This window comes from Drosophila serrata, unplaced genomic scaffold (genome assembly GCF_035046125.1).
Source record: "Drosophila serrata isolate PLE 108 unplaced genomic scaffold, ASM3504612v1 contig_217, whole genome shotgun sequence".
Lineage (NCBI taxonomy): Eukaryota > Metazoa > Arthropoda > Insecta > Diptera > Drosophilidae > Drosophila > Drosophila serrata.
Window position 1 is genome coordinate 2279212 of NW_028257115.1, and position 23962 is coordinate 2303173.

At 37.0% G+C, this 23962-nt stretch overlaps 1 protein-coding gene across 3 annotated transcripts; it reads right to left on the bottom strand.

The window, feature by feature from the left end:
• Positions 1-745: 745 nt before the first annotated feature.
• tfc (Brevican core protein triforce) lies at positions 746-23193 on the bottom strand. Of its 3 annotated transcripts, XM_020956591.2 has the most exons (5): positions 22270-23193; positions 16489-16968; positions 7782-7885; positions 2919-3027; positions 746-1292 (listed from the first exon to the last, which is right to left on the bottom strand). In XM_020956591.2, exons 1-5 carry the CDS (start codon positions 22508-22510, stop codon positions 1042-1044), a joined length of 1185 nt encoding a protein of 394 aa, XP_020812250.1. In that variant the 5' UTR covers positions 22511-23193; the 3' UTR covers positions 746-1041. The 3 variants fall into 3 exon arrangements, with proteins under 3 accessions (XP_020812250.1, XP_086685784.1, XP_020812255.1); XM_086829658.1 differs by lacking the exon at positions 16489-16968 and having other exon boundaries at positions 22270-23184; XM_020956596.2 differs by lacking the exons at positions 16489-16968; positions 22270-23193 and adding an exon at positions 11399-11919.
• Between the last annotated feature and the right edge of the window lie 769 nt (positions 23194-23962).

Consider the following 23962-nt stretch of genomic DNA (forward strand, 5'->3'; position numbering starts at 1 on the left):
AAGTAAATCATGGATGGAAATCTCGACGCCGAGTCCTTTTTTCTCCTTCTTTTTGCCTCCTTCTTGTCCTCGACGTCGCCAGCTGATTATTTTATCAGCATTAGTTTTGTTTAGTTGCCACACACTAGAGAGAGGAGACAGACAGACAGACAGGTGGCTGCATTCCCTGGAGAAAAGGATATACACATACTTATATATAGTATATATATGTATGATGTGCCCGCTGACAGGCACTTTCAATTTTATTTGCGCGCATTATGGCAAAACATGATTATTGAGAACGAGCGGGAAGCACGGCAGAGGGCCCGAGAATTGCTCATACGCACCGTTGCACCCCGTGGGGAAAGCGCGGATGCTGATGAAATGATGAGCTTATTTTCACTCCCCCGCCAAAAGCTGGATTCCTACAAAATTTACGTGCCGACACAATTGATGGATATCATTTTGTGGCTTAAAAGTGTGTATGGATGGCAGCAATAAAGCTAATTAGAAAAATTTACAGGGAGGATATAATCGTAAATGTTATTATAATATGGTTGAAATAAATTTTGAAATGGTTAGATAAATCTTGAAAATGGCAGGAAATGATTCTAGGCTTTATTACCGTTTAATTTCAAAGATGAGCTAATAAAGTTAATTGAATCATTTTTTTTAAATGAGAGATTGGCAGATAAAGTGACTTGGGTTATTCAGTGTATATTAAATACACAAAAACAAACAAGTAACACAAATAACCCACAACATCTTTTACCTAATTTTATCAATAAATTTTATTTATACTTTACATGAGAAAATACAGGCAATCCTAGGCATAATTTAATTATTTTCTACTATCTAATTATCAACAAGCATTTTTTTACACTTACACAACTAGGCTAAGAATACGCGAATTTCGATCGATCATCAGGCTAACTGTCTGCCAGCTTAACATTATGCACATTCACATCCACATTTTCCCTTTAGCGGCTGTGATAGCTAACTAATCAGGTTAAGATCCTGCGAATCCTGCAGATCCTGCAGATCCTGCAGATCCTGCATAACCTAATTGGGCTGCACTTCGCAAACAAAGTAGGTCTCGAAGCTGCAGGGCGAATCGTTCCACTTCAGGCCCTTGCCATCGCGATTCCACAGCTCCAAACAGTTCTCCTCCTCGCCGTTCTCGTACCGGAAGTTGTTTGGCTCGCCGGCGTTCCAGTTGGTGAATGTGATGGGACGACCGGTGGCCATCCAGAAGAAGTTGCCTTCGTCGGCCAGGTCGGTGCCGGAAATCCAGAAATGTTCGTGGCCCAGGCCTGGAAATTAAATGAAATGAAAGCGGAGAGTACTCGGTTAGAGAGGGTTTCTCGAAAGCATATTAAGGTTTTACAACTGTGGTACATTCTTGTTGAATATATTTGAGTTTAAATATTATTTGGTAATGGTTTCCTTAAACTTTGATTTTTTCAAAAAATATCATAAAAAATTTTTGATAAATATCAAAGAATGCGACTATTTCGGATTTTCTTCAAGCCATATCTTAGGTAAACAGTGATTGATTGCCGAAAGTCATGTATATTCTGATTTAGCATTGAAATCCTAATAAATCTACAATAAAATATAAAGAAATTTTTTTTTACGATTTTTGACCAAATTTTCAAAAAGGGTTTCATCTTTAAAATTTTCAAAAAATGGCAAAAATTTGTATATCTTAAAATTTTAAACTGAGTATGCAAATTTAATATCATGTTAAAAACTGACATAGAACAGCTTTCCGAATTGAAATTAATGGATTTTTGACAAAGTTATGATCCATTTTCAATTCGATTTCATGCGCAACAAATGAAAGCTGAAAGGGTATACAATTTTCGACTTCCTGAAGTTATTTTCTCTTTGGTTTGAAACAGTTTTTGCTTTAAATACATATAAATTAATTCTCTTTTCTTCAAGCTTACAAAAGCTAAGTATATTACTTGCTAATTCTATATTTTAAGAGCTTCTAAGTACTAGTTATTGAATAGCTTACTAGCAAAACTCTACTCTATTCCCAGTTGATTGCCCTACCCCCTTACCATTTACATTTCCCTAGCATTTTCCCCTGACATTTTCCTGTGTGTGAGTGGGCGTAGCTTTTGCCCATGGCCCTTGCGGCGGTCAGCTTTCAACAAAAATGTGCAACATTCACTTTTTTTCTGTCCAACAACGACGACTGTTGGCCCTGTGTTTGTTTCTATGGAGATTTATGCAATGGAAAGTGCACCGGTGGAGTTCGTTACTCCGCTCTCCCAGCTTGGTTTTCGGTTACCAATTTCCGTGTATTATGTTAGAAAGTCCACTCCAGTGACCACCACAGTTGCCAGTTCAGTTTCCCCGGTCACCAGCAGTCGTCATATTCCCATTCCTAGTACCATTCCCCCTTCTATAGCTTTTGTTTGTTGGCCGGCTCTATTGTCATATTGATCGGCTTTTCAACTGATTTGGGTTGTTGCAATGTGGCAAAATGAATGCAGTTCCAACTGTCCGAGCTGTCAGGGTTTTGTCACAGTTTCTTGGTAAATATGCTTTGATTGGGCCCGTCAGACAATTGGAAGATTTATTTTAATTCAATCTGAGTTGAGGCTTGAACTTAATCAATTTTGGTCAGTTTTTTGTATGAGTTTTGCTTTGTTTATTCAAAGGGTATTACATGGAGTAGAATTTGAGTGCATAAGTGTCTTAATTACAGAATATTTATTTAAAAATAGTAGAAGTAGTAGAAGTAGTAGAGTTTATACACTTTAACAGTATTAAATAATCTTTTCTCGTAGAATTTATCCCTTAGTTTTTGTTTAAACCAAATGTGATTTCCCTGACCAAACAAAAAACTTGCCTATAAATCTTTGAATACCCTCTTTAATCAAGTTATCCCAAAGAGGAAGGTCCTTCCTCAGTCTGTAACTTACCAAAGTCACGTATGTGCTTCTCCAGTCTATCGTTCTCTTCCTGTGATGAAATGCTGGCCAGATGCATGCCATGGTAGCGGCAGTATTGGGTGGCTTTGAACCAGTTCGCCTGGAATGGAAATGGAAACAGACATGAAGTTGTATTGAATTGAATTTAAGATGCATGCCAAGTTAAAGATTATATAATTGTGTTTGCACAATCGTCGGCTGACCCAGTTTTCCCCAAAACACGGAGACCAGCTCCCAGTCCAGAGCCAAGTTACAAGCCAAATCCCCATCGAACTCGCAATCCTTCATTCAATCTCAGTTTTCCCTCCGCTCCTTCTGCTCCTCTCACCTGTGACACCTGTCAATAAAATTCAACGAGGTTTGTTTGCATTTATGTTACTTGCTTTTGCTTTTTTCTACCAAACGACTGCCATGTGTGAAATGTTCGCATTTAAATCGAGTTTATCTGCGTGGGCTTGGGCTTGGGCTGCCAATTAGTGTTTGTTTCTGTATCTGATGCGGTTGCGGCCATCTAAATTGTTATCAGAATCTAAATTGGCATCGAAATCTGAATTGGACTAAGGCTATATGGCCATCAAATATCCTGTGCGCGCCGCCACTACATATTCAATTAACTCTAATGGACTTTGGACGGTCATTAGCGAGATTGGGCGAAAAATACATATCGGTATGGATTGTTGTTAACTGTGCTGTTTAGTTATCCTTTTTACCATCTCAGCAGGATATTAATTAATCTAAAATGTTTTCTAATGTATTTTAAAAATATATATTCGACACCTTAAAGAAGGAGATTTAATTTACTCGCCGATAATATAGTACAAAATAGTTGTACAAAGGGTTATATTAGTCTCATAACTATATAAATAATCCTAAAACTTAAAGGAAACTTTAGTAAAATGTTTTAAATAAATTAAGGACCTGCTTATTTATTTCATACCCTTAGACACTTTCTAAATTTATCTAAATTTCCCTTTTCCCATCGTTCTAAGAGCACTTTTTTGGCTGCACTGTGGGCATATCTCTCGCTGATTGCGGTGCCTGTGAGCTGATGTGCACATAAATCGATTACGCAACTATCCATCCTGCAGCAGGGATCCTGCGGAGCTTCCTCTCTTCGCCTTCCTCCCCGCCATTAACTTGGCTTTAATTGTATTAGCCGTAATTGTGCGCGAATAAAGCGGGAAATGCCGGCAGCAGGGCAGACGGTAAGGATCCAGCCAGGACATGCCGCACACGTGTGCCAAGGATGCTGGATGCTGGCTGCCTGCTGCCTGCTGCCTGCTAGAAGGTGTTTAATGCCTTCACTTGTCTGCGGCCTGAAAGTGTTTATTGGGACGTAAAAGGTTCATCTCGCTCCGCCGAGAAGTCAATTAGTTTCGCTTGCCAAGAGGTGAAACGTGGTTTCTGGTTCATAACAAAGCCAGGTCCTGGTCCGAGTCGAAGTCGAAGTCGGTTAATTCCTTGATTTTAGTTTTGGGGCAAAAAGGAAAGAGGAAACCCATAAAGGAGTTCTTAAAGTTGTCAAGCTGTGGCCAGGTCTTTGTTGTGGGTTTTTTGTGAGATTAACTGGCAGGCAAAGACTTTGTTTGGGAGACATCATGGTTATTATGTGGTTATGTAAAAAAGGTACCATATAGAATTTATCCTAAGCTCACATGTTTCAGAAAAATAACATTTGTTACCCTAAAATTGTTGGCTTTATTAAATTATGGCCCACAAAATTCTGTTAAATCATTTTGCTCCATGAAAAAGTCGACCAATTAAGCGAGTAAAGTTTTACACCACACTCAATTGAGTGGCAACAAAATATTGGCCATGTTCCTAATGTCATTAGCAGAGGTACACCTTTACACCTCGTCCCCTGCCTCTTCTAATATCCAGGTGTCTCTCAATTAGCTTTGATTTGATTTGCGCCTGCTTGGAGTCTGCAATGACATTATGCCACCGATTGCCGCTGTGCGGTTGTCAAGTCTTATTTTTCTTTAAAAAAAAGGCAAACATTTAATTGCTTCATTTGCATTTTTACACACGAAATGAATTTGCATTAAATTGCCCATATTATTGCGTAATATTTGGTCAATAAGATACCGAAAAAACTGAATGACTTTTGGTGTATTTATAAATACCATAGGAGTTCTTAATTAGATAAACCCATAAATAATCGGAAAACACTTTGCGGGGTTAATTAACTCACCGAAAATCAAAAAAAGAAAGAACGAAAGAAAAGTGAGCCGCGAAATATACAATTTAAATATTTAAGCTTCATTTCATCTGTTCAACGAACTCTGAAATGCTCTCCAAAAAAGTTGTTATGCCTATTAATATTTTCAATACGAAATATATATTTAAATTTGGTTCTGAGAAAGAAATTACTGAAGAAAACATTTTCCCAAAGAGGACTGAATAACTGGTCAAAATCACAGCAAATGTTTTAATTATGCTAATATTCAAAAGTCGTAAATATAATGACAATAATAATGAATATTCAAATTTGAACTAGAATTCAAAATAAAAGAACTTTAAGCTTAAAATAATACTAATACGTTCCGAGTATAAATTTAGACAAAGGTAATTTCAAATTAAATTCCAATTAATTTAAGCCAGAGTCGTAAAGATAAGCACCATAACAATGAATATTCATATTTGTCGTAGAACTTGAAGAATATTAAAAATGCATACATCTTTAATTATATAACTAAGTTTTCTAAAATTGTTGTATTTTTTAATGTAATTTTATTTAGAAAATCTAGTTAACTGCATTGAAAATGTATAAATTATAAAACAAATTGAGTATATATTATATATAAACTGATATATAGTATGTGTTGTTTTTGAACCTTAAGCTGACCATAAAATCCCCACATTCCCTATCTCGATTTAAGAGTACAATCGGATGAATGGAATTAAAAATTAAATTCAAATTAAAATGCCAACGTTGTGAGCATTTGAGATGCTTAAAATTTTAATCGCTTTGACAATTGGTTGGGCAATTGTGGGTGTTAGAGCGGACAGAGAATGAGGTACCGTTAGTTAAATAAAATTTGGGGAATATTTATGGATTTATTTTGTATTTGGATTTGGCTTTGTTTCGTTTTATTCCCTGCCGGGTGGCTTTTGCTATCTGCTGGCTAATCAGCAGCTGACTGGTCGGAGGAAGGTGCTCGTTAATTAACAATCTAATAATTAATTCAATTCAATTCCAACTCAATTCGTTATTGTTTAACGTCGGCATATTCCAAATAGAATTGTTTTATTTACACACGAGAAAGAAACGTTTATAAACCAAAATATGCAACGAAAGTTGATTAAATATGTATTTATTTGCTCTCCGCCGCTGTCAGCGTAATTAACATTAAATTGAAACTGTAAAGATTTATTTGTCATCGCTAAAAGAGACTTATAAATAAGAAATGAAAACATTTGTAATATGCCGAAGAATTTTAGATTAATCAGGGAGTTCTCGGTTAAGTGGGAATTTAAATGTATGATTAATGTGTAGGAGAGATTAAATATTAGAACAAGGTTCTCAAAAGTTTGCAGACTTATTAATTAACCAACAAATCTACATTTTAACATCTCTTCCTGAGAAAAAACCCAAACTCATTGATGACTTGACCACCAATAAAAAATGTATTCAATGAATATATGCATCCGATTATTATCATTATTGTTATTTACAAAGGTGAGGCAGCTTAGCTTCCACTTGATGGCTTCGCCTTTTAAAGTTCAAGGAGACTCCGCTGGGCATTTTATGAATATGAAAATATAATTCAGTCCGATGTGGCCCCGCCTGACTAGCTAGCGGTTCACTGGATGCGTTTTTGATGCTTTGACTAATTTGCTTTTAATATGAATAGCGGCTAGTTATTGTTTTGTTACCGTATTTTACCATATCTGGCGATGCGTGACCAAGCACGCGCCTTTTTTTGATACCCTACATTTAGGTTTTATTCATGGCCGAGAGTCGTTGGTACTTTGTTTTTGTCTTGGATTTATTTTTAGTTTTATATTTCTGTTATTTGGCTTTTGTTTCAAACAAACTGACATTGAGCACGGTTCTTGGGCGGGTTTGTGTGGAATTGAGGTTGAATATTGTATTTTAACTAGTATTTGCTGTAATTTAATCATTTACGCTTTTTTTTTTAAAGAATTTTGCAATAGTTTTAAAAAGGATTTAATAGGGGAGTAAATAATTGGAATATACTAAGTTAAGGCAGACATTTTCTAAGGAATCGAAATTATATATATTTAACTGAAATATATTTTATGAAATGTATGTAACAATTCCCCATTTAAATATAATTTTCAACAGTATTTTAACTCAGCTCTAGCTTTTAATCTTTTAATATTAGATCAATTAGCCACCAATTTCGATGAACCGCAACTGAATTAATTAAATAAATACCCATATTAAACAATGATGAATAATCTTCAAATTAATATTTCGTTTGACTGATTTTATCGAAAAGGTATTGACGAGATAAATCACCTAACACAAATGAAATGATGACAGTCGAATTAAGTGGAAACGGCCGTAATTAATTAAGGAAACTGAGCAGAGAGTAGGAAATTCCCTAAAATCAAAGAAGTAAATTTATGATAAATATATTGCTTTACCCCCAGAAAAACCAGTAAAGTCAGATCATTGCAATCTGCAAAATGTGAGGCTTCTTTAGTCACCCCTTCTGCTGTAATATTCCATATGCAATCTTCTTGAGAAACCCGAGACCCATCAAACCGGACTTGGCGAAACCGTTGGACGTTGGCCGTTGTCCGTTGGATATTGGTGGCTGTGTTGGGTCAGTTGCATTTTTAGTTTATGGATCGTTTTGTGGGGCGTGGAATGCTGCTTACCTTGAAGAAGATGCCGAGGTAGTAGCGCTTCTCGCCGAGTTTCAGCAGCGGCATTGTCCACTTGTTTGGCGTGTACTGTGACTCGTCCACGCAGTTCGGGCAGTCTAAAAAAAGAAAACAAACACACAAGAGGATAATAAATGTTTTACAAAAAGAAAACAATACGAAAAAGAAACACAAAAGTATAAATTTAATGCGAAAAACGAGTAAGGAAATATGGTTGAAAGAGATGAGGTTTTTGAAATAAGGACTCCCGTTGCTTAATTCTTTCAGTAAGGAATATAAAATATATTTGAAAATGGATGCAAGAAAGTTTATAAACATATAAAAGGCAGAACAAGCTATCTTCGACATTAATTACCATCACCAGGCGAGTAAATTTAGACTTTAGCAAACATCAAAGTTTAAAGTGGCCTCGTGCTTAATCACCTTCGATGATCAATTCTTTAATACAAATCTTATAATAAAATTTATATTACCAAAGTAGAAAGTCATTAAAGTGGTTTATAAGAACCATAAACAATAAATTATATATCATTGGAGTTCTTTCCCATCAAGTCTTTTCTGAGTCACCCGACTAACTAATTAACTAGCTCATAAAACCCATCTTAATCTCTGATTTTAAATGTCGTACCCACCTTAAACGGACATTTTAGCTATATTTATTTATTTCCTTTGTTTGTCACAAGACTTTAAGACTAATTGCGGATGATGTGCGACATGTTTGTTGTACAAATTAAGTTATGAAAGTCTGTCTATGCATTTGTTTGTCCGTCCGGGAAATAAAATAAAGTTTAAACTGGAACTGGTTCTGATTCCTTCTAGATATTCACCTGAGAACCAGTTCAACTCGATTTTAAATCCAAGTGACTTCAGCCACTAAGCTTCAGCATAATCCGCAATGACGCGAAAAATACAAAAGCTCGAATCCAGATCGAACTAGAACTCATTTTAGGAATGTGAATCAAGGTCGCGTGGCCGCAGCATTGTTTAGCCTCAGCCACCAACTATGTGAAGGTCGTTCGCCGCATATTCTTTCTATTTCCAAAAAATAAAAGGAAAACGACACTCGTAACGGCGAAACAACGGCAGTTTCCCTTTTGTTTCGTAACAGACTTTTCGCTAATGTCTGTTAATTAATCATCCGCAGCGTGTGCCCATCTACGAGTATTCTGCGAAGGTCTCTGCCAAATGCTGACGCTGATGGTGATGACGATGATGCCGATTGTCGAATGCTGCCAAGATATATGACGGGGGCGTATCGAGTGGGCGGTAGACATACTCCAAAACATAAATAAATTCGCAACGTTGTCCGTGTGAAAATACGACCCAAAAGGCAGTTAACATTTCGACTCCATCTCGTAAACAATGAAAAGAGAAGCGGCTAAAAGCAATGCCCCAAAACAATGCGAAAATTTGCCAAGAGTTTTTGGTAAAACTGCATTATTTATAAGCCTTTAATAGATTTTTCTAGGAAATTTATAGTCTATAATTAAAGGCTTTAGAAAAACTAAGCAGCTTGCATTAAATTTGACTCCAAAAACTAGGCAACGAATAAAAATAAAAGAGGGAATGATTCTAATAAGCATTTGACAAGTAAGTTATCATGATTTTATATAAAATATGATCAGAACAAAGCTAAAATGGTATTAATTTCCATTTGAAACATTTTTCAGTGCTAATTTTCATAAGGCCAACAAAACTGCATACTTAATTTACAAATTTTAAAGTTTTAAAAATTTGTCAATTTTTTGACAATTTTAACGATGGAGCCCCTTAAAAATGTTGAAAAAATTTCAAAAATTAATTTTTTTACCGGACATGCCTAGTTTGACTAGGCTGATCATGCTGATCAAGAATATATATACTTTATATGGTCGGAAATGACTCCTTTGCTGTGTTTTATGCTCCTGACTAGAATTATAATACTTGAATTCGTACTAAAATTAAAGAATAGCAACAACTTTTAAACTAACTAACTTAGTTTTCATATAGGTACGATTATTATTTATTTAATTTTATTTTTCCTCAAAAGCTCTAAAAGTTTTTAATTAATACTTTAGACTATTAACGTTACTATATAATGTTTCCCCAAATATTGCAAAATTCCAATGTAGGAAATTTAATTTACTTTCGTTGCAATCTTCGACTTGCAAAAACCGTCCGAATAAACACACATGTGTTGCATCATGAAATTAAGGCTATGCTGTTAATTAATAACTAAACTAACCAAAGACTGGTTAAACCTTTCCTGTTTCTCGGTTCCTTCATCAATCAAAAAAGGTGCCAAAATTGATTAGGAACCAAGCAAACATTGAAATTTGCATGCACTTCAGCTTGTCTCTCTCTGTCTTTCACTTTTTGCCAATCAACTTGTGGGATAACCGTAAATTGAAATATATGTATTTATTCGTTTATTGTTTATTAATTTTTCAAGCAAACACTATAGGATTTTATATATAAATATAGTTTCGAGTGTGGAGGCGATTTAACACAGGAGTTATAAACCAGTTTCGGCTCAAGTGGCGATTAAGCAGAATGCCGAAAAGTCAATGTCAATTTGCTCTTGCCCCCCAAGTAATTATGATTATAAAAATGAAAATTAAACAAGATGATGCCTGAGACCTTCGTTAAATTTGCCAAACTTGTATAGGGAGACATGTGCAATTTATGAGTTAACAACTTTTATATTTTATTTCACCGAAATGCTGACATTCAAGCAAAAAATCAATCTATGTCGCTTCCTGCATAATCTAAACATTTTTATTGAAGAATATTTTGCATGTGGTTATGCTAATTAGCCAGGCAACGTCAGTCGAACAAAAGAATATTTAATATTTAAATGGGTTTCTTCTGTTATTTTCAAGTTTATGATTATGTTTTGACTTTTATAAATGACATAAATTGATTTCTTTTCCAACAGTTGCAATTTTTTATTGGGTAGCGAAATATTGGCATGTCGATAAGATTAAAATTTGGATTTAGCTGATTTATGGATATCTAGTCGGGGGAATAATTAGAATCCATTTTCAATATGAATTCCCTACACAGCCTTTTAACCCTGACCTTCAGTTGAGAGCTTTATTTTGCCTTTATTCGATTTTTAACCCAATTAAGGCTGATCGCCTTTATTTAGTGATTTATTTTGCCTGTTGTTTTAATTTATTTGTCTGCTCATGTCAACGAAATGCTTTATTTTATTACAAATATTTCAACATTCATCAGTGGAGGCCATAAAAATGCAGGCAGGTGCAGAAGCGGGCGAGACATTTGACTAATTTCGGACCAGAAAAGGCAAAACAAATCGAATTGGGCCAAAAAGAGAGATAAATTCAAATGGAATGCGACGGCGAACGGTAGCTGTCCAAACATAGTTTATATATCATCCAATTTCGGCTCTAAAACTCCTCAATTAAGCGTTCCAGTCCCACATGCACACTCATTCATCCCAGCGGAAAGTGAAAGTAGGTTTTTTATTTTCGTTTTTCGTGCATTTCTCTCTAAAGTCTGGCCAGGATTCCCGCTCTCATGGTGTAAGCGTTATGTAAGAGGTGCACATGTATTGGAAGTTAAGTTGTTTGCTTTATTTTTTTTAAGTAATTTTATGGAGAACATACCAGCCACAGGACCTGCTTTCGGCGGCGAGGCCATCGTCCTGTCCAGACTGCCCAGCAGCTGGACGCAGATTATCACAGACAAAACGATATACTTTTGCATGTTTCCAAACGTGGCTGTTATTCAGTTATATATTATGCAAATGTATTTATCTTTGTTTTTTACACACTTCCGCACACTTTTACCCTGAAAATTCCGTAAAAATATGTTTATTTTTTTGTAAATGTGATTTCACTTTTTTTTTTGTTTGTGCGTTGGGAAGGTTCAACGCATATTTTTCTCGGTTGTCGGTCGTGTTTTGTTCGAATTATGAATTATTTAAGTTAATTTATTTTTTTGTAATATATTCAAATAGATGTTTATCGAACGAAATCGAAAGTTGGCAAAATCGAGGGAAAGAAAAAGAAGCTAGTGGCGACGATATCGGAACGGCTCGAATCGAAACGAGGTGGTGGAATCTTTGTGCGCAGGCGTGCGCCCAAACTGACCGTCGGCTGTCGAAGAACTAACTGTTTCGGCTAGCCTCGGCTTAAACCAAGGCACCAATTCTGCCAGAGATTCAGTGAGAGAGAAAGACGGTCAGAGAAGCTGCATCTCTCTCTCTCTCTTCTGAGTTGCTTAACTGGTTCGAGAGAGGCCCAAACCACGTTGGAGACGAACTTGTTTGGCGAAGCGAAACCCGAAAGATTAACATCGGAGATGGAGATCCAAGTATGGAGCATGAAGCATCCACTGGACAGCGGACACTTGCGGCTGTTTGTCAAACACTTGACGCGGGCCCCAGCTGGAGATCCGAATCCGAAACCGAATCTCGAACTGAACTGCAGAAGCCTCGCACCAAGGTGACCATCGCCGGAGCGTAGATTTTGGTTTTGACTTGAAACGAACACCAAATCTTAATCAGAACAGTATACTAAGTTGGAATCGAATAGGGGTTACCTAAGGGGGAGATAAATATCTTTTATGATGAGTAGTTATAATTAGTATTCATATACTACAAAAGTTTGAGGAACCTTTATTCAACAAAAAAGGATAAGATAAGGTATTTTAAGAGATTCCAAAAACACATTCTATAGCTTTTTTCCTAGAGGAATTCCTCCCAACTAATAGAACCGGAAGACTTCTCTTAAGCACCTCCTCATGACTCACATAATCATGTTCATAAAATACCCATAAACATTTCAGAGTTCACATAAATCTACACCCATTTAACATACTCTGCAACTACCGGGTACAAGCTGCAAAAATACAAAAAATACATTTTCAAATTCTGGTTTCGCTGCTGCGGCTTCTAGTTCTCATTTCATCTCCAACTCATCTCGAATGGATATAAATGGATATAATATTCTCTTGGATTACGCAATTTCACCTCCGGGGAGTGGATGCATCCGTGAGATACAGACGTGGGCCTGAAAACCCCACGAACTTCTCACTGTTGCCGGCCAAATTTCTTGAATTTCTTGACGCCGACCTTGGGATGATGCAGATGATGAACTAGTTTGCTGGCTTAGATTGTTCGATTTCAGCTGCTGGCGTTTGCCTTTTCAATTTCATTCAGGCCATACACTGCGTATGCGTGATGTTTGTCAGAGATCCGCGAAGTGATAGGAAGATAAATGTGGGATGAAATGAGAGACCATGTATTTCAAAAGGTGTCTGCTTAAATTTTAGACAACTTTATTCGAAGTAGAATGACTTAGGATTAACATTTAAAATTAAATGTTTAAGGGTAATTGTATGTTTTATAAATCAAGTGATGGTAAGATAAATGTGGGATGATTTTAACGGGAAAGTAACTTACGTATTTAGAAAGGCAATGATCTGAAGTATTAGTAATTTATTTCACAAATACCAGTGGCTAAATTAACTGTTTAAATTATGTGATTTTTGCTACAGTTACATAGTTATTCGCCATAGGTATTTATACGATTTCATAAGCTTACTTAAAGTCTACATTTTTCTTAAGATTTTTCTTTAAATGGTTTATTAACTCGTGTCCCCTGCATTCCAACAATTCCTTAAAAAAACATATCGAATAAGAACAGCAAATATGAGTTTCATAAAGCACATTGTGCCGGCAATTAAGTCTCGGCCATAAAAATTGATTGTACAAAAACTATTGACAACTTTTTTGCGGAAAAAATGAAAATCAAATGTCAGCGGCTGCTGGAAAACATATCGAGATGCCGGAGGAGAGTCAAAGAGTCCAAGAGCCAGAAGAAAAACGCATCTGCAATGGCCGCAATTTGTGAAGAAATCCAAAGACTGCCACCGCTTTGCATATTTCTTGATTTTTCCTTGCCTCTTTTTTTGCCATGAAAAGCCACTTTACATGGCTGCTCGGTTGGTTTGCTTTTGTTTGTGTTTTTTGTGTTTTCTTGCTGCTTACGTGTTTTAAATTAAATTTTTCGGTGCGAGTATCTTGTAAGCGGCATCGATTCAATTTCTTGGTGCTCCTCCGCTCCCGGAGGCTGGACTAATTAATTAATTGGAAGCAAGAGATCGAAGAAATAAAAACAAATTCAGAGCAGCTGCTGCTGCGTCGTGGTTATTCTTATTTTTTCTATAGTTTTGAATGCAAATAAAATCGAACGAAACCAGATTAGAGACAGACTCAGAAATATATAGGCGACTATGGAGTTCATTGATATCTACCCAAAGCCAAGGCCAAACTTGATAAACTTACAAATTCTTTAGCTTAATGTTTAGAGGAAATCGCAAAAGTCTCTTCAAATCGGAAGTGATTTAAATATATTCTTTAAATAGCACTTAAATAACAAATTAATTGCTGGCTCTTACAATAAATTATATAACCACTAATTGTTATGTGGATACATTTTAATAATCTTAATTATATAATAAGCCAGTGGCTAATGACCCATCGAAAATTTGCATAAATAGTTTTCGTAAAACCATTCTTGGAATCGAGAGATTCCCCCAAACTGACCCTCGGATTAAGTGTGTGTGATTCGATTCGGGTGAATCCCCGACAAACTACGCAAAATTTGGCCTTTAATGGATCTGCAAACGTAAAGTTTTTACAATTTGTGTGACGCTAATGGAATGAAAATTTAAATCTTGTCTTTTGTATGCTAATTTTGTATATAGTTTTAGTAGGTCTAGAGATAAGTAGAAGTGGTTTGCCAAACTAGACTAGTTCAAGTATTGTGTTTGAACAATCTTATGTTTGGTATGTAAAGAATTACTTAATATTATATTAAGTTAAGTAAAGCTACGTTGGTTCTATTAATGCAAACTAGAATTTAGTGTCATATCCCCATACAAAAAAATATAAATTAACAAACTGTCTAAAAGGTAGTTTGTATATGTCTAGAATTGCTATATTCTAAATCATTCTCAATACTTGTTGCTTAAGAAACCCCTGAATTAATCATCCTTTTCTTCCCCTAAGAACATACTTTGACAATTTAGTTTCCTTTATACTTTTTTTTTATCTTATCTCAAACGACTGTCGCAATGAATTTAAAAGAATTGCTAACAAAGTTTTGCAAATCCTCAACTAGTTCTCAGCTTCGGGCAGTGACTATGGTGGGTGCAATGTCTCCTCGAATTCAGTTTTATGGCACCTCTTTTGTTTCACAGTCGAATCCACGAACTTGTGTGTGGGTTATAAATTTTAATGGTTTGACGTTTAACTTAAATAAAATCCCGTCATCGAACTACTTCTAGACGCGACTTGATTCGCTGCGATGCGATGCGATTCGATTTGATTCGATTCGTGGTCGTAAAAAAGTTCGGAAGATTTTTGCTCAGGGCTAAATTCGAAATGGTGGAAATGGGGGACAGTGGTGGGGCCGAGGGGACAGACCAGTTTCGACCCTGGGCATCAAGTGAAATAAAAACCTCATAAATTTGCCAATTTTTTCGCCTTTAAGCTGTGCAAATAGCCTGGCAAAAACGAGGCTCGTCTGATTTGTTATGTAAACACCTTCGTACATATGCAGCCCGAGGCCATTTATCATACGCACTGTTGTCCCGGAGGCGACGGACCGATCAAAAAACCAAACAAAAAGCCGCGAAATGCAAATAAACAATGAGCTTAGCTTAATGCCTGAGAAGTGCAGGTAATGAGTTGGAATAGTTCCATCCGATAATGGTCATCAAGGGGTTAAATTGTGTTAAATGGTAAGGCAAGTAAGGGTATTCAAATGAAATGGTTAAATAAGAAAAGTTTATATTGCGACATAGAATGTGAGATGATAGTTGATCGTTAAACAAAGGAAGTGAATTCCAAAAGAGCCATAAAAAACCCCAATCGGTTGGCAACTAAGACCATGAGGAAAGACTAGATACTTAAAGAAAACTACAGCCAGAAAATATAACTTTAAACATTTACTTCATTCTTGTACAAAAAAATTACAAGTTATGAATTTTCCATCAAAAGTTAAACGAGTCATTTTATATTTAAAATTGTTTTCCAAAATTCAATGAAATATTTACAAAAACAATGAATAAAGGAGCTTAAATTGGACAAATGAGCAAAATTAAAGTATAAAAAATGTGAAAAATAACAAGATAATTGCTTAAACTTCACAAAAGGGTTCCAGCGGAATTTTCAATGTAATTTTTAAGCTTCTTAAGGAATGTTCACGAACAGAAAATGGAATGAACATAAACAACATAAAAAACAACTCTTCAAGGAATGAAATTGAAAGTGACAACAGCTTCAGGCCCAAGATAAACCCAAAAAAGTATCTTGAAAAACTGAAATATTTTATGGCATGCGATAATTATGGCAATGAGGGGAATTGGAAGCTGGAACTAAACAAATTAAAGTGGATATTGATGGATAGACAGCGCAGCTAATGGCATAACCTCTGGGTAATGTGTAAGGTCTAGTCCGATCACTTTATCAATGAATGGGTAAGTGGGGAATTGATTGATGGTTATAAGAGGAAGTTGGACCAAAAATAGATGAATCGATCATAGTTATATGGATTTTAATTGGGAAAAAATAAGCTCTATTAATGGGTTTTACTCCGGATATTGGGATAAATATTTTAATTGAATTTTATAGCTCTGAACTTTGGGTAATGATTATAAATATAGCTAAATATATTTATTTTCTTACCCGCATCCACTTCATTCTCACTGGGATCGCGATGGAAAATGTTGCCATAGTACTGATCATGCTGCTCTGACTCCACACTCTGCAGTGACTCCTGCACATCGTAGTCAAAGTCCTCCTGATTGGCCTGCGTCTGCTGATCCTGATCCTGATCATCGTCCTCTTCGGGTCGCCTCCGACTGGAGCCCGTTTGTCTTTTGGTGGCCGCCGCTGCCAAGCGATTTCGCTGAGCTCCTCCTCCGCTCCGCTTGAAATTGCCCGAAGAATCGCTGGCGGCAAAGCCTCGTGGCCTCGGCCTGGGCGATGGCTTCGGCTTGGGCAGAATGTCGGCTATCGTGGGTATCTTCTGGTTGGCACTCCGATTGGGAAACAGTCGGCGCTCCAGATAGTTGGCAAAGATCTGTTGCGTTATCTGATTCTGGCGGGCCAGCTCGCTTTGGTCCAGTTGGAAGTTTGGACTGGGATTGGCGTTGGTATTGGCGCCTGAAATTATTTACAATTAATCACCGAACACGAGCAAGTCACCTCACTGGTTGGATGGATGGGTTGTGCAATCTCTCTCTCTCCCCTTGACTTTAATGGGTAATAATAATTACATAAAGTGCGGGACCCACGTCGTTGGAGGTGTCGTCGTCGTGTGAATGGAGAGTAATTAAAACAATGAAGAAGCCCACGAATTTTGGTTACCCTTGTGCCTAAATATCATGCCCTTAAAGCGAGCTAATGCCAGCCGAAGTTGGGCAAGAGAGTGGTGATTTTTTATATCACGTCGTCACTTGATGAATTTTTGATGGCCTGAAGTGACACGCATCCATCATTCAAGAGTTTTGGGAATCGGGGGAAGCCCCTGACCGATCGTGGCTTCTTGTGAATGAAAGTGAGAAGATCTGTTTATGGTCGAAGCCACCTCTTGTGTGTATATGTTTTTCTTTGAGGGCTCTCCATTTGAGATCATTTGCCATTTCCCTTCCACAAAATATACATATATGAAAAGTGTGTCAAGGCCAAAAGACTTTTACTGCCCAACAGTTAAGCGGATTGCAGTCGTATTATTTCGGGTTCAGGTTCCCCGATGGGACTTGAAATTGCCAAATAATTGATATAAACTTTATGAATGAGGCCCCCAGATTATGGCATAAGCGATGCTAACTGCCTGATGATGCATTAGGGCCACGCCCAGCCCTCAGCTCCTAATTTGAGTGGCAGCTTATGTTGAATTTATCGCCACAGAAAAGAGCAAAAGGAAATACAGACAAATATAAAATTAAATTAAATTTATTATGCAATTACACGTAATATGTATATATATTTTTAAATATTCCCTTTTGGTAATTGTTACATTACGAACCAAAAAAATAACTTAAAAATTCCGCTCTGACATCTCTGTCTTGGAGAGGAGATTTTCGGTGGCTTCAACTACCTGTTGCGAAGTCAGGTGAAACATTAAAGCCAGATTACCAAAAACAAGGCCTCTGGTCACCTGAGATAATGTTGAGCTTATCTGATTGCCGCCTTCGGTTCATTAAATTGGAATCCCCAAATAAGGCCACAAAATCGGTTAGCAGAAATCTCTTCAAGAAAGATCTTCAAATTGTTAATGGAAAGTACGTGTCTCAAGTAATGGAGTGAACAATTTTTGTGTAATTTAATGGAAAGCAAAATTGAGAAAGTAAATCGATTAATAAGCTTTGATATTAATTGATGGAATTTTGTACTTTTAGCTTTTAAAAACATTAATTATAACATTTTAGATGGGAGTACGCCAGTCAAGATTTATTATTATTTTATCTGATAAATAAAATGGAATGCTAACATGAGAAAATAAAGATGTACTTGTTTTCAGTTCATTTAACTTTAATTGAGGCATTAAATGTATTACTAATTAAATTGTTATTGTATAAATATATATTTAAATAGAGAATGATTTAATATATTTGTTCAAAGCTTTTTAATAATTATAAAGTTTATATTTGAAAAAGAATCTGTAAATTCACAAGAAACACCTTAAAACATTTAGTCTTAAATCCAATAAAACAACAAGTTCCAATTCCACTCCAAAACAAACATGTGAAGTAATTTTTTAATCCCAGCCGGCGGATGTGAGCTTTATCCAATAATCTTCCACTGAATTTGGAGTGTTTCAAGATCTGCCCCACTGGGCGAATAGAGCAAGTCATCGAACAAGACTTCCATTTTGGCATTAATAACCAATCAAGTTGGAATTAGACATTGCCTTTGAGGTCACTCTAAGAACAACAAAGGCGGCTCAACGCACTCCAAGAGCCTGGCCTGTGGGGAGTTCATTGTTCGGCGATTGTTCTCCTGAGTCGCAAATCCTTGGCTTGTTAACCGTCCATTATGCGAGATAATTTACGTGCCATTGTTGCGTCCATTTGCTGGCCAACTGAAAGTTGCAACGAAAATATGACAACAGTCGAAACGTGATGGCCTAAATGCTCTTGAGGTTTATCGAGGCGCAAAAAAACATGGGGGAGTTCTGATCTCGTATCGTTGATCGGTAATCTCAAAAGTGCACGGAAATAAAATTATGATTAAAGTTTAAATATGATTGTTTACAATTATTATTGAATTAATTTTGTCATATTAATTGGTATGGCTTGTATTTGATAGATTTATAGATACTTCTAAGAACTGTCCCGATCTTGAGTAGATTTATTTTCTCGCCGTGCAATTGACGATCGTCGGGCATTCAATAACTTCACGACTCGCTGACCCAGTTGTGTCTGATGTATATCTATATCGGGCAACAGCTATATAGCTTTGTATCTATAACTATAGCAGATACTTGGGGGACCGGCTAATTGTCGCTGGCACAGGCCCCATAAATCATGACAACTCGCTGAGGATGTTGGCTGATGTTGCCGTTGCCTTGAGAGAAAAACGAAGCGAGACGAAGTGGCTGGCAGCAGCAGCAGATATCGGAGTCTGTAAATCATTGCGACTACATGGCATCTGCGGCTAAGAACCGTGGCAGAATGTATCTGTATCTGTATCTGCAGCAAGCAGCTGCAATTGTAAGTTGCAACTGCAACTGCAAACGATTCGAGGGCCGTGCAATTGCCGCTTGGCTGAAAAGAGGTCAATTAGCTGCGAGGAGTTGGCCAGAAAACAAAGGATTTCGTAATTTCGCTCGCTAAACGTTTGTTTTTCGTGTTTTTCTTCTTGTACGCTACCAACTTCCACATTCCATAAAGATACTTTTTCAAACGCTTTCTTGCGCAATCGAAGCTCATAGGTATCTCTTGTTTCGGAGGCAATTACATTAGCAGCCCATGCGGCGTATACGTAACACAGCTTGCGGTCAAACTTCTTTGATTGACGCACTCAAGGTGCCCAAGAATCTATGTATCTTTAAGTACATATACATATATACACACAAATTCGATACATTAGATCATAATTAAGTTAACTTGTCAGCCGTGTTTCAATGTCAAGCTTACGACGAGGCAAAGAAAAAGATTTATTTAATCAATTCTGAAATATGTAATTATATTCATAGGCAGTTACCCTAACTGGTAAAGAGCATTGTGGGTTTTATGATTTACTTCTTAATTATTTATTTTCGAGCCATAAATTAAATTAAGCATATGAAATCTATTATTTAAACTTTCAATTACAAAAGACAAGGCCGGGTCAAATATAGAATCGGTGGCTTCATATCATATTTTGAATATTATCAGCAGCTAAAGTGGCTCTGATTGATAGAGACCAAAGCTGAAAGAGTATTTTAATTCAAAGAGTCACGAAAACCAAACAAACATATTTCTTATCTTGACAAATTACCCTTTTAAGCTAGTAGGCCCAAAGGCAGTCGCAGGTCTGCGGGGTTTGTTCACATATAAATATAGTCATTAGCATAGGCAGTTTCTGAATTTAGTTTTTTTTTCAGACAACTTTCAGTTTATTTTTGGACCTGGACATCACGACTTGGTCAAGTCAAATCTCCAATGCAAATCGAAAAATTCTTTATTGGCATAATACCCGGGGTAATTATCGATGATGATGCCTCATCGAGAGGTGCTTGAACTCTGTATTATTCTTTTATTTTTTTTTATATTTTTTTTGGTAGTCGAAACTCTCTAGACCCATTAATCTTTTTTGGCCATCTTTTTAAGGGCAAAGTCAGTGGGCACGTGGCTGCGGCTTTTGCTTTTGTTTCTCGCCCTGAAATGTCAAGAGGTGAAAGACTTAAGCTCCGTGTATAAAATGTCATATATCTTGCATCTATAACTTGCCTTCTATGCATAATATAAAATATATATTATTTAATGGGTTTTCTGCTTTGCGTCAGTGTTTTCTTCTACTCAATATTTTATTTAATATTCTGAGGTCACCGGCATTCCGATACCAATTCAAAATGCAGCCAAAAAACTCCAAATACAGTGCCTCAGAATAAAGTCGAAGAGGAGAAAAATATTATTATAAAAACTCGATTTCTCGTTTTCGTTTTTTTTTTTTTGCTGATTATTTATGCAACTAGAAGATGGGCAACGAACGCACCTCTGTTATAAAAATATTCACACAATCTATATGTATATATTTGTATCCTAAAGATAAAGCCATAGATGCGAAAGTTTGCCTCCGATTTGATTCGATTGCGCCGAGACTTGGCTTCGCTCGTTTGGAACTCATATGTTTATAAACTGCGAAATGCGAAATCTCCTCAGCGGGATCCTCAAATGTCAAATGGTGCATGGGAAACACACAATTAGCATTTTAATAATGAGCAGTACGCCTTCGGTCGGGTTGCTTTTGTTGTAATACATGAAAATCGAAGCACATGATGCTGGGCAAAAATTTTTGGCGCTATTCTTTGATAATGTATATTCTCCAATTTTGCTTTGTTTAATTAAATAGCTTATCTATTCAGCTGAAACTTTCCAAAGTTTATTATTAATAAAATACTTCGAATTATATAGTGGACTTATGAAAGAGGTTACTTTGCAATTGAATTAAAGGATCGAATAGGAAATCGATCAAAATTTTAAAAACTCATAATTAAGCCAAAAAAGCATTAATTTTATTTCGGAAAGCTTTCTCATTTTAGTTTTGATTAGGTTAATAAATCTGCATACTAAATTTAACATTTTAAACAATTTAAATTTTTTGTCATTTTTTGACAATTTTAATAATGTACCCCTTAAAAAAATTTCAAAAAATTGAAAAAATTTTGTTTCTTTCTAAGATGGCTAGAAACATTCGCCTGTTGATGCTGATAAAGAATATATATGATTTATGGGGTCGGAAATGACTGCTTCACTGCGTTTTACGCTTCTGACTTAAATTATAATACCTTTTCAGTAATATTATATCGCAGAAAATCAAATCAAAGCAAATTCCTTTTTGGAAATTACTTATATTAGTAAAGAGGCGTTAAATATTTCCCAATATTTGTATTAAATCCTTAATTGAACTATGCTGCCATTAAACTGAAATGCAGCCCCCATTAAATTGTTTAATCCTTGAGGGCCTAGACCAAAGGAATCCACTCTTTTTGAGCCTCGTTAAGAGGACATTCCAAGAGCTTTATAGGACAGGCGGGCAACTGGGAACAACAACGTTTCAAAGCAATCTGGCCAAGAGCAAGAGCAATTGTTAATATTTGCGAACCAATTGACACAGCCTCTCGATCAGCCTCTCTGGTGTCCATCAAAGGTTCGAGATGCCTCTGACCCTGACACGGATTTACCACTTGGATGTGGATGTGGATGTGGAAATGGAGGTGGTTGTGGATGTGCCCCCTCAAAGGGGACAAGTGCTTACCTCTCTTATCACGGCCACTGGCGATGGGCTGGGGCTCTGAATCTTGAATCTGGCCGGGAAGGGGAGCACTTGTGATGTTAGTGCTGGTATGGAATCCGTGCGGCAGGTTGGATACTTTGGATACTTTCGCGGCATGTGAGGGTATGGGTGCGGGTACTTTGGTGGAGTGTTGGGGTGTATTATAGCCGGAATCGACACTGGCCAGCGATATGAGCACAACGAGTAACGTGGGGCGTAACATTATCACTTAGTTTCTGTTGTTTTTCACGCGAACGTAATAGACACCAATTGTACTTAATGCGCGCCTCGGAGAAAGCAGTAACCTCCGATCTCGAGCTGTAACTGACTGACTGTGGCCGAATGTGTCTCTTTCGATCTTGGTCGCCTAAGACGAGTATTTGGTATGCAGCTCTTCGCTTTCTAAATTATCAATATTTAGATATCGGATCAACGGTCTATTGTCTTTAATAAATTCAAATACTTGGCGTTTCTCCGCCCAACTATCATCGATAGAGCGACGGGGGCGGGGCAAAGTCTTCAATACGGGGCCATTAGTTTGCGCCTCCGAAAACTGTTTAAGATCGCTGGCTCCAGGGTTCGATGCCTGAACGCGGATTAAGTAATCGTAGCGTCGCGTCGCGGTCGGGATCTCCTAAAAAAATTCACTTTCTTTCCGCTTTCGCAGAGAGCGCAGAGATTCAACCAAGATTAGACTTGGAGAACTGGAGCTGAGGTCTCCTCTCACTTTTATGGTTCGCTGTGAACCGATCTTAAAAGTTGCTCGCATTCGTGGCCGATCTCTCAAAGAGTCAGCACCTGGGCTTGGGCTCCGCTTCTTTTTCTTTTCGTTAGCTTGGACTATACCTCGGAATATGTTTCCTGCGATCGCAAACTTACAGACTAAAGCGTTTGAACGCAACTAAAACGAGTTCCTCGCTTGATTCCTCTCCGAACCTCGCTTGGTTCGCTTGGTTCGCTTGGTCAGCTGCCAGCTGCTCCGATCTCTCTCTTCTCTCTCCGAATATGTCGCTGCAGGTCTACGTGTCTCCCAACCCGTTTGCGGTGACCAGACCCAGACGCAGGCCTGACCAGATTACACACCTCTCCTGTCGTGGGGGCCCATCTCATGGCGTTTAATTACAGGTGTGCAATAGATGAAGATGATGGTCGGAACGAAATGGTATTCGTTCTCTGCAGCATGTCAGCCATCGCAAATGGATGTTGTGGGTTATTTTTAGAGACGAAGGAACTGCAGCAAAAGACCTTGAACTGGGACAGAAGTACCTTAAGAGGAGCTTCTTAATCAGGCTACTTAAATAATCCCAAGGGACTATAAAAAAGGAAGATATTCATAGTTTTTATGTGCAAAACCAGACCCACCTACAGAAGGCATCGAAAACCATCAATTTGTCTATTGTGATCTTAGCTTAATTTTAAAGCCCGCCAATTTGATATAAATTTAAGCAAAACAATAAAACTGTCAAATATAATAAATTCTATATGCATTTCAGTTTTCTTAAGGTTTCTAGTCAGCGCCATAAGAGGTATAAACTGGTTAACTATAGCTTAAAATATTCAGTGACGCTTGAAAGTAATTTATTTTTAAAGCAATTTAAGATCTGCTAATCTGCTAAAGGGTATTTAAACATAAACCCCAAGCTGAATTTAAAAATAACCAAGGGTCAGCCGCTGT